At 65.9% G+C, this 9,419-nt stretch overlaps 2 protein-coding genes across 3 annotated transcripts; both read right to left on the bottom strand.

Moving 5' to 3' along the window:
• Positions 1-742: 742 nt before the first annotated feature.
• Positions 743-2,863, bottom strand: MTFP1 (mitochondrial fission process 1). The gene is made up of 4 exons (XM_058037138.1): positions 2,779-2,863; positions 1,599-1,726; positions 1,268-1,491; positions 743-945 (listed from the first exon to the last, which is right to left on the bottom strand). Exons 1-4 carry the CDS (start codon positions 2,828-2,830, stop codon positions 870-872), a joined length of 480 nt encoding a protein of 159 aa, XP_057893121.1. The 5' UTR covers positions 2,831-2,863; the 3' UTR covers positions 743-869.
• A 744-nt stretch (positions 2,864-3,607) lies between these two features.
• SEC14L2 (SEC14 like lipid binding 2) lies at positions 3,608-8,777 on the bottom strand. Of its 2 annotated transcripts, XM_058036991.1 has the most exons (12): positions 8,691-8,777; positions 6,586-6,661; positions 6,459-6,502; positions 6,248-6,307; positions 5,959-6,147; positions 5,099-5,194; positions 4,883-4,943; positions 4,725-4,808; positions 4,495-4,601; positions 4,281-4,420; positions 4,021-4,190; positions 3,608-3,933 (listed from the first exon to the last, which is right to left on the bottom strand). In XM_058036991.1, the coding sequence occupies exons 1-12, from the start codon at positions 8,742-8,744 to the stop codon at positions 3,803-3,805; spliced, it is 1,212 nt and encodes a 403-aa protein (XP_057892974.1). In that variant the 5' UTR covers positions 8,745-8,777; the 3' UTR covers positions 3,608-3,802. The 2 variants fall into 2 exon arrangements, with proteins under 2 accessions (XP_057892974.1, XP_057892975.1); XM_058036992.1 differs by lacking the exon at positions 5,099-5,194.
• Positions 8,778-9,419: the final 642 nt, after the last annotated feature.

The following is a 9,419-nucleotide window of genomic DNA, read 5'->3' as shown; positions in this document are numbered from 1 at the left end:
GGTGCAGAAGGAGAAGCTGCCATGGCACGAAGGTGAGGGACACCCCAATGCTCTCCCATGGCCCCAAAACCCCCACCCCTTGTGGTGACCCCCGGGTGTGTTTGTGCCCTTACCAGCCCCATGCCGGACGGTGAGGAGGCTCCTGCTGGCCCTGGTGGGCAGTGCTGTGCTGGGGGGGCTGCTGGGACTGGCCCTGCCCACCGGGCACCTGGGCAGCCCCCAGAGGGGACAGCGGCCACCGAGGCACAGGTGTCCCTTCCAGGCTGAGCTGCAGAGCGTGGTGGGGGCCCTGCTCCTCAGGGAGACAGAGAAACAGATGGGGCCAGAGCCTCTTTCTCACTAATAAACGTGATTTTGCTTTCTCTAAAGCTTCTCCTGGTTGGTAGTGTGTGGATGCCACCAATGGATGGAAATGTGCTCCTACACTGGCAAGCCACATCTCCAGGCTCCTGTGGCTTCCAGATGTTGTGGCATTGTCCCAGCCTGCGGTGCTGGAGATGGCAGCTCCGGGCTGCGTGGATTTCGTGTCCTTGGAGACCATGGATGTGGTGGCAGCTCCTTGGGGACAGTCCCCAGGATGTCCCATGAGGCTGTGGAGGTGCAGAAGGTTCCAGGGTGGGGACAGCAGGCTGCTCTGGGCAGATGGAGACCCCTGAGGGATTGGGACTCACCCAGACCCATCTGTCCCCCAGGAGAGGACACGGCCTGGTCTTGGTGGCACCTCAGCATCACCCATCAGGGGTCATGTTTGAAATGGTTTATTAGGACCAGTGTGGGGCAGGGTGGCCACTCTGGGGGTCACCAGAGTGAGAGGTCACAGTAGGTGGGTCACAGCAGCATGCCTGTTTCCCCAGTGCACGGGGAGGTGCTCAGTGGGACGTTGGGGGCTCTCCTGGTGCCCCGTAAATCTTGCGGAGGCTGGAATCCATCAGGAAATCCACAGTCCTGCGGCAGGAGAGGGCATCAGCGGGGCCCGGGCGTCTCTGGGGCAGTGATGTGGGATGGGTGGGGCTGTCCTTAATATCCCTTGAGACACCAGCGCCACCAAAACCAGGTTTAGCACAGCCTCACTGTGCTAATCCCGGCTCAATCCGGATAATCCCTGTCCTGGCTGGACCCCAGCAAAGCCCCTTGGAGTGGAGACATCCCGTCACCACCCTCTGCTCCCAGCCCCAAGCAGACAAACGTGTGCCATCCCTCCGGGCTGTGGTGACAATGGGGTGGTGGCAGCGCCTGTCCCCGCCCCAGGGGTGTCCCCGTTGGTTACCTGTCGATGGGGGTGATGATGAGGGGGATGGCAGCCAGCCCCAGGGCCGTGGTGGTCCAGCGGCGCACGGGCAGGGGCCAGCGGGTCAGGGTGCCCAGCAGGGCCAGCGAGGCGGCGCACAGCCGGTTGATGGTGAAGCCGGGGATGGCCACCGAGGCCAGGCTCTGCCACACGAACGTGTCCACCACGGCCACCCCCACGCGCGTGGGGTCCTGCGGGTGGGCCTGGGGGGACACAGGGGTCAGGGGTCCCGTGGGTGGGCCTGGGGGGACACAGGGGTCAGGAGAAGGGCAGGGATGGAGAGGCTGGGGGCGAGCAGGGTGGCACTCACGGTGGCGGCTTTGCGGCCCTTGTCGATGGCGTCGGCGGTCACGTAGGCGGTGGCCACGCCGTAGCTGGCCCACACCACCGGCACCGGTACCAGCGGGCGGAAGGACTCGCCCACCTCGTTGGCATAACCTGAGGGGATGGCAGGGTCAGGGACTGGCTGTCCCCATGTCACCCCTGCAGGGTGTCCCAGTGTCACCGGATGGATCTCGCACAGGGGGTGTTTGTGGTGCCTGCATCCGCTTGGACCCGCTGCCACCAGGACAGCGGGGCTGGGGGTGAGCAGTGCCAGGGCTGGTGTGTGTGACTGCCCAGTGCTAGTGACAGTGCCCACTTGGGGATCTGTGTCTGTGCCCAGTGCCTGGCAGGAACCAGTAACTGTCCTGATGTCCAGTGTCCATGCACGGTGCCAGTGCATGATGATACAAGCCAGAGTCAGTGCTGGTGACAATGACAGGTACCTGGTGCTGTTACCCTGTGTGCTGTGCCATGCCAGTGCAGTGCCAGGGCCTGCTGTGTGGCGCTAATATCTGGTACCAGAACCCCCTATCAGTGCCCGGTGCAGTGTGCAGTATCTGGTGCTGCCCAGTACCACAGACACAGCAGTGCGTGGTGCCCGGTACCCGATGCAGTGTCTGTGTCATGTTCCTAAAGCAGTGCCGGCTGTCAGTGCCTGGTTCCTCATGTGGTGCCTGACATCGGTACCAGCGTCCAGTGTGTCAATGCCCAGTACCCTGTGACAGGGCCGGCGCCCGGTATCACTGCCCCGTTTGTGCAGCCGGTACCCGATGTCAGTGCCCCGGTCCCGGTAGTGGTATATGATGTTAGTGCCCAATGTCAATGCCCAGGACCCCGTGCTTGTACCCACTGTCAGTGCCCGGTTCCCGGCGCTCCCGTAGTTCCCGGCGCCGGTACCCGGTGTCAGTGCTCTGTACTCAATGTCAGTCCCCGTTTCCCGGTGTCAGCATTTAGTGTCAGTGCCCGCTTCCCGGTGTCAGCATTCACTGTCAGTGCCCGCTTCCCGGTGTCAGCGCTCAATGTCAGTGCCCGGTGCCGGTACCCGCTTCCTGGTGTCAGGGCTCAATGTCAGCGCCCGGCTCCCGGGGCCAGCGCTCGGTGCCGGTGCCCGGTTCCCGGGGCCAGCGCTCAGTGTCAGTCCCCGGTGCCCGGTTCCCGGTGCTCACCCAGGTATCGGACCCACGTGTCCCGGTACAGGTCGGGCCCCTCCTGCCCCATGGCGCGCGCCACCGCTCCCGCCGCATGCCCCGCCCCCGGCTCTACGTCACCAAACCACGCCCACCCGAGACTAATTTGCATGCCCCGCCCCGTGTGTTACGCTCCTGCTCCGCCCCTCGGTGCAGCGGGATGGCGGCGGGGGCAGGGCCTGGCCGCGCACGTGACCCCGCGGCCTTGCGTCAGCGGCGGTCAAGGGGGCGGGGCCGGGGCTGAGGGGGCGACTGTGGGGTTGGGGGACATTTGTGGGGCTGGGGGGGCAATTGTGGGGCTGAGGGGCAGTTACGGGTCTGGAGGGGCAATTGTGGGGCTGGGGGGCAGTTACGGGTCTGAAGGGCAGCTGTGGGGTTGGGGGACAGTTGTGGGGCTGGGGGCAATTGTGGGTCTGGAGGGGCAAGTGTGGGGCTGAGGGGCAGTTGCGGGTCTGGAGGGGCAATTGTGAGGCTGAGGGGCAGTTGTGGGACTGAGGGCAGTTGGGTTTGGGGTGGTTGTGGTACTGGAGGCGGTTCTGGGGCTGGGTGGATAATTGTGGGTCTGGGGCACAGTCAAGGGACTGGGGGAGCAGGTGTGAGACTGAGGGGGCAGTTCAGGTGCTGGGGGTGGTTCTGGGGCTGGGTGGGTAATTGTGGGTCTGGGGCACAGTCAAGGGGCTGAGGGGAGCAGGTGTGAGACTGAGGGGGCATTTTGGGGGCAGTTTTGGGGCTGGGGGCAGTTGTGGGGCTGGCTGCAGGGTTGCGGCGGGCAGCAGGGGCAGCCACAAACGGAGCAGACCCCGCTCAGTCCATCCCTTTACTCCCCAGCCCAGGCAGCAGCAGCAGCAGCGGTGGGTGCGGCACCCACATAAGGCACAGAGTTTGGGGGGGCTGCGGGCGCCCGGCCCCGCTCGGCACCGCCTCAGTCCGGCAGCCCCGGGGCTCAGCCCCGGCTCCATCTTCCCGCGGGGCCGTCCTGGGGGCGCGGTGCAGCCCGGGGCGCTCAGGGGCTGTGGTTCGGGGACTCGCCCTGGATCTGCTGGGCCGAGGCGGTGTCGGGCAGCAGCACCTCCACGCTGTAGCTCACCTTCTTGGAGTGGAGGAAGCTGTAGGTGTTGTCGAAGCGCAGGACATCTGCGGGGGGACACAGGGGTGTCAGGGACACAGTGAGGGCAGGGACACGGGGGTCCCGCGGCGGCCCGGGGAGGGCTCGGCACTCACAAATGCCGGGCGTGGAGCAGGTGAGGGAGCCGTCCTCGGGCACCATGTGTGCGTTGTAGCGCTGGTTGGGGAGCACCTCGGTCATGTCGCCCGCACGCTGCCGCTCCCCGACCTTGGTCTTCAGGTACACGCCGAAGCCGATGTCGGCGCCCTCGGAGCGGAACTGCCATCTGCAGGGAGGGCGCAGGGGCAGTGCTGCGGCGGGCTGGGGACACGGCGCTGTCACCCACCCGCTCCCCGCGGCGCAGAGCTGCCCTCACCTCAGCACGCAGCCGGGGAAGAGGATCTCGTACTCGACCTGGTGGGACGAGCCCCGGTTGACCACGACCGAGTGCTCGTACTTCTGTGCCAGCTGGTCCCGCACGTAGTAATGCTGGGGCACGTCCCCCCCGTAGTTTATCTGGAAGGGATGGAGGATGTGGGGTGGGGGGACTGCCCAGCACCCCTAAAGAATCCCACAGGAGCTCCTCCTACCTTGCTGGAGCACTTGGGGTCCCCGTCAGGGTCTGTCAGCGTCCCCCCGTACTCCACCGGGATCTGCGCGGGGTCGATGTACTTCTGCAGGACCTCCTTCCAGTTGGCTGGGGGGGAGGACAGCGGGGTTGGGGGGGCTGCAGGTTGGAGTATCCCCCCTGGGTGGGCTGATAGCAGAGGGGGAATGCAGTCCCTCCATTCGGGACACGCTGGGGAGGGTCAGCACTCACATCCCAACACCACGACCTTCTTGCGCGTGTCCTCGCTCAGGAAGTGCTTGACCAGGTTGTAGGCCACGGGGAAGAGCTTGGGGGCTGGGGGCAGAGCGGGGTGTCAGGGGGGCGTCAGCACCTGGCTAAGGGCAGCGGGACCCCGGGGCCAAACTCACCCTTCACAATAAAGAGGCGCTTGAGGGACTCGGGGTAATTCTCCTCGAACATGGACAGGATCTGCAGACGGGGAAGCTCAGGTCACCCGTGCCATGCACCCAGCAGGACCCAGCCAGAGCTCTGGGGAGTGCAGGGCACTGCAGGGACCCGCTCCTGCATCATCCAGGGACCAGCCCCGGCGGTCCATGGGAAGGGGGGTGGGCAGGAGCCCTCACCTCCCCGTACGTGTCCACAGCTGGCTTCCAGAGGTGCTTCAGGCCCAGGCCCTCACAGTCGTACACCATCATCACCATCTCAATCTTCTTGCCCAGCTGGGACAGGAGGATGGGGGGGATCAGGCAGGACCCACGGGGAGGTTCAGGGATGGGGTGGCCCCAACAGGCTGGTCACACCAGCCAGAGCCTCCTCCTAAGTGTTGGTGTGGGGAGAAGGGGCACCATGGGAGCTGGGACAGGGACCTGGGCTGAGGGACACCAGGGACATGGACTGGTGGGGATGGGCAGGATGCAGAGTGGTGGGGTGGGAGTGTGAACTAGAGATGGACATGTGGGGTTGGCAGGGACATGGTCCATGGTGGGGTGGACAGGACATGGACTTGTGGGGCTGAGGGAGGTGAATTGGACATGGACCTGTAGGGCTGGTGAGTGAGGACATTGGCTGGGAGAGATGGAGCAGAGATGGACATATGGGGATGGACAGGACGTGGACCTATAAGATTTATAGGGTTGTCAAGGGCATTGTCTGGTAGGAATGAACCGGGGATGGGCTGGGGAGGACTTTGAGTTGTGGGAATGGACACGGACCGAGGGAAATGAACAGGACAGGGACCTGTAAGATATACAGGGCTGTCAAGGACATTGTCTGGTAAGAATGGACCAGAGATGGATATATGGGGCTGGGGAGGACATTGAGTGTTGGGGATGGGCATGGACTTATGGGGCTGGCAGGGACACGGACAGAGGGAAATGGACAGGACAGGGACCTGTAGGGCTGGGGAAGATGATGACTGGTAGGGGCAGACCAGATGTGGACACAAGGAGCTGTTGGGGCCAGCAGAGCGTGGGCAGGTTCCCACCTTTTCACTCTGCTGTTCACAGGCCAGCCGGAGCAGTTCACAGTCCCGGAACTTGTTTTTGATCAGGTCCTGCTTGGAGGCGGAGAAGAGCAGCCCCTTGCCGTCCAGCGGCCCGATGATCTCGTAGCGCACCGGGCTGCCCTCGCGGTCGTAGCCACACAGCCCGCCCGACATGTACTTCCGAATCACCTGCGGGGGTACAGGGGGCTCAGGGCACCTCACACACACCCCAGGGGACTCAGAGGGACAGTCCCCTCCAGGGCACCCCCGGGAGCCCAGGGACACTCACCTCAGGTGGCTCCCAGGCGAGGATGTTGTCGGCGTCCATGTGCTTGCGGAGTTCGACGTGCTGCAGCAGGGGCAGAGCGGACCAGGGTGAGATTTGGGACAGGGTGAACCCCATGGGCTGGGGTGGTGCCCCTGTGGCCCAGGCTGTGGGGTCTCACACCAGGTCTGCCCCAGCACAGTGGGGTGCCCCAAAAGCAGCGTGCCCCTCTCACCTTGCGGAGCATGGCCTCTGCCTTGGCCAGGTCGAAGGAGCGCGCTGCAAGAGAGCAGAGCAGAGAGCTCAGACCCCGCCAGCTCCACGGGGGCTCCCCCGCCAGCACTGCCCCACTTTGGGGTTACCTCGGAGCCATTTCAGCAGGAAATAGTCGTCCTGGGAGGGCAGGGAGGGCAGCACGTCCTGCACCTTCTCCCGGAACTGCGCAGACAAGAGGGACAGTTGGTGAACCCTGATCCTCCCCAAAAACCTCAAGGCTGGAGGTTTGTCCCTTCCTTGTGCCCCCCAAAAATCATGCCAGCCAGGACTGGGACATTGCCAGGGGAGATGGCCACCCTGTGCCCCTCCCTGCCCCACATGCAGCCAGGATCAGCGGTCACCTGGCAGGGGACTGTCCCCAGCCCAGCCGCCATGCTCTGGCTGTCCCCAGGCCCTTGCATAACATGTGTGGGCTGTCACCACCCTGCTCCTCCCAGGGTGTCTCACAGGGACTGGGTGAAGCATTCCCCCCCAGGGGTGTCCTTTGGGACGGATGGAGGCTGTCACTGTGTGTACCCCTGCCCGGTGACACCCCAGTGGGCCACAGCCCCCCTGGCACAGGCAGGAGGGTGCCAGGGTGCAGGACTGGGGGGCTGGGGAAGCTGGGGCTCCTCAGAGGGGGCCCCTCAGGCACCAGGCAGACCAGGCCCTGCCAATGGCATCCCTGGGTTGAAGACAGTCACCAGCAGATTGCCACATGTCCCCGTCTCAGTGACACTCCAATGGGTCACAGCCCCGTGACACAAGCAGGAGGGTGTTGGGGTGCAGGACTGGGAGATTTGGGGTCCCCTCAGGGAGGGACCAAGCAGACCAGTCCCCACCAGTGGCATCCTTTGGGATGGAGCTGGTCACACTGTCCCCTGCTGTTTGTGACCCCCAGTGGGTCACAGCTCCCCAGCGCAGGCAGGAGGGTTTTGGGGTGCAGCATTGGGAGGTTTGGGGGACCCAGGGTCTCCTGTCCATGTGGCCCCGCTCACCCCAACCAGGCCACAGCTCAAATCTCGGTACCAGCCGAGGCCCTCCCCTTAATGAGCCTGATTAGCTTATCTCCCGCTGAATTTAGGGGTAATTAAACCCGGGATTAGCTCCTTCACCCTGGGACAAAGCCGGTGGTGGTGGACGAACGGGTTCGGCCGCTCGCCTCCGTCACTCGCCCAGGGCACGGCTGGCACCGGGCACGGTTTGGGCACCGTGCCCCACGCCTGCCCCTGCCCCCCGTGCTGGCACCGGCGGGGTCATCGCCCGCCAGTGGAATTTGGCTGGGGCTGAAAGGCAGCGATAAGATAAAGACACGGGGGTGCCCTCTCGGTACACTGAACCCCGATAACAGCTGGCACCCAAACCCTAGCGCCTGGCAGGGGTGGCCGTGGTGGGTGACAATCAGCGGCCCTGGGTGTCCCCGGGCCTGCAATCCCGGCGGTGAGGGCAGGAAGTTTTCCGGTCCCATGGGAAGGGTGGAAGAAGAAAACGGGGCTCGGCGGAGCCCAGGCTGGTGGCACAGCCGGGATGGTCCTTCCCTGGTGGGCAGCACCTCGGGGGCTCAGCCTTGGGACTGGGCTGCAGGGTGGCACGGAGGTGGCAGAGGGGCACCGTCCCAAGGGCCCGCAGTGAGACAGGAGGTCCCCGAGCCCCAGGGAGGACGGGAAAGGGATGGGGGCCCGCCAGAGGGATGGTGCAGGCAGCGGGACCGCCAGGAGCCACCCAGGACGGTCCGGCCCCGTGGGCAGTGCCACAGCGGGGCTCGGCCCGCGTGTTTGGGGTCCGGGCTGAGGGATGGAGGCAGCGGGAGCCTCCCGGCGCCGGATTTGGGGGCGGGGTGGAGGCTGAAGGCGATGGGACGCGTCCGGGGCCGGGAATCGGGGTGAAGCCGGGGGGTTTGGGGTGCGGAGGCCGGAGCGGGGCTGATGCCGCGAGTTTGGAGCCGGGGATGTGGGGGCTGCACGAGGCGGTGGGAGCCCCCGGGGCCGGGAGCGGGGGTGATGCCGGTGGGTTTGGGGTGCTCTGGGGGGCTGCGGAGCCCCCCGGGCCGGGAGCAGAAGTGCTGCCCGTGGGTTTGGGCTGCGGGGTGGGGGTGATGCCGGTCCCGCGGCGGATGCGGGCGCACATCGGGGAGGACAGCCCGGCCCCGGCCCCGCTCCCGGTCCCGGTCCCGCTGCCCCCGCAGCTCCCCGGCCGCTCCGTCCCAGCTCACCTGGGCCAGCACCTCCGCCTGCTGCGGGCTCAGGTCCCCGACGCGGCCGCTCATGGTGCGCTGCGGGCGGCTCTGCCCGGCCCCGGCGGCCGGGGAGGCTCCGAGCACCTCCCCGGGACCGCCCCCCGGCCCGCCCGGCCCGGCCCGGCCCGGCCCCCGCCCACCCCCGTGGCCTTGGACCCTGCCCGACCCCTGCCCGCCCGGTCAGCGCCCGCCGCCGCCCCGGGGTCGGGGGGTGATGGAGGCAGGGGGGATATGGGGACTCAGAGGGGCTTGGGGACTGTAGGGGGCTGTGGGAAACTTGAGGGGTTATGGGGCATGGAGGTTATGGAGGGGTATGGGGACATGGGGGGTTATGGGGGGCATGGAGGGGTGTGGGGGGCATGGAGGGGTATGGGGGTCATGGGGGGGTATGGGGAGCATGTGGGACATGGAAGGCTGTAGGATATGGGGGCTATAGGGGTATGAGGGCATGAGGAGGCACAGGGGAGCTTGGGGACTCTAGGGGAGTGTGGGGGCTATAAGTGATATGGGGGGGTATGGAGGAGTTGGGAGGGTTTGGGGTTTATGGGGGATATGGGGGCATGAGGAGGCTTAGGGGGTATGGGGAGTATGGGGGCATAGAGGGCCTTGAGGGTAGGAGGGACTTGGGGACTGTAGGGGCCATGTGGGGTAGGAGTGCATGGGGAATGGGCAAAGGGGGGCACAGGGGGCCTTGGGGGCTTGTGG

Source organism: Melospiza georgiana, chromosome 18 (genome assembly GCF_028018845.1).
Source record: "Melospiza georgiana isolate bMelGeo1 chromosome 18, bMelGeo1.pri, whole genome shotgun sequence".
Taxonomy (NCBI): Eukaryota; Metazoa; Chordata; class Aves; order Passeriformes; family Passerellidae; genus Melospiza; species Melospiza georgiana.
This window is presented reverse-complemented; position numbering and strand designations above follow the sequence as displayed.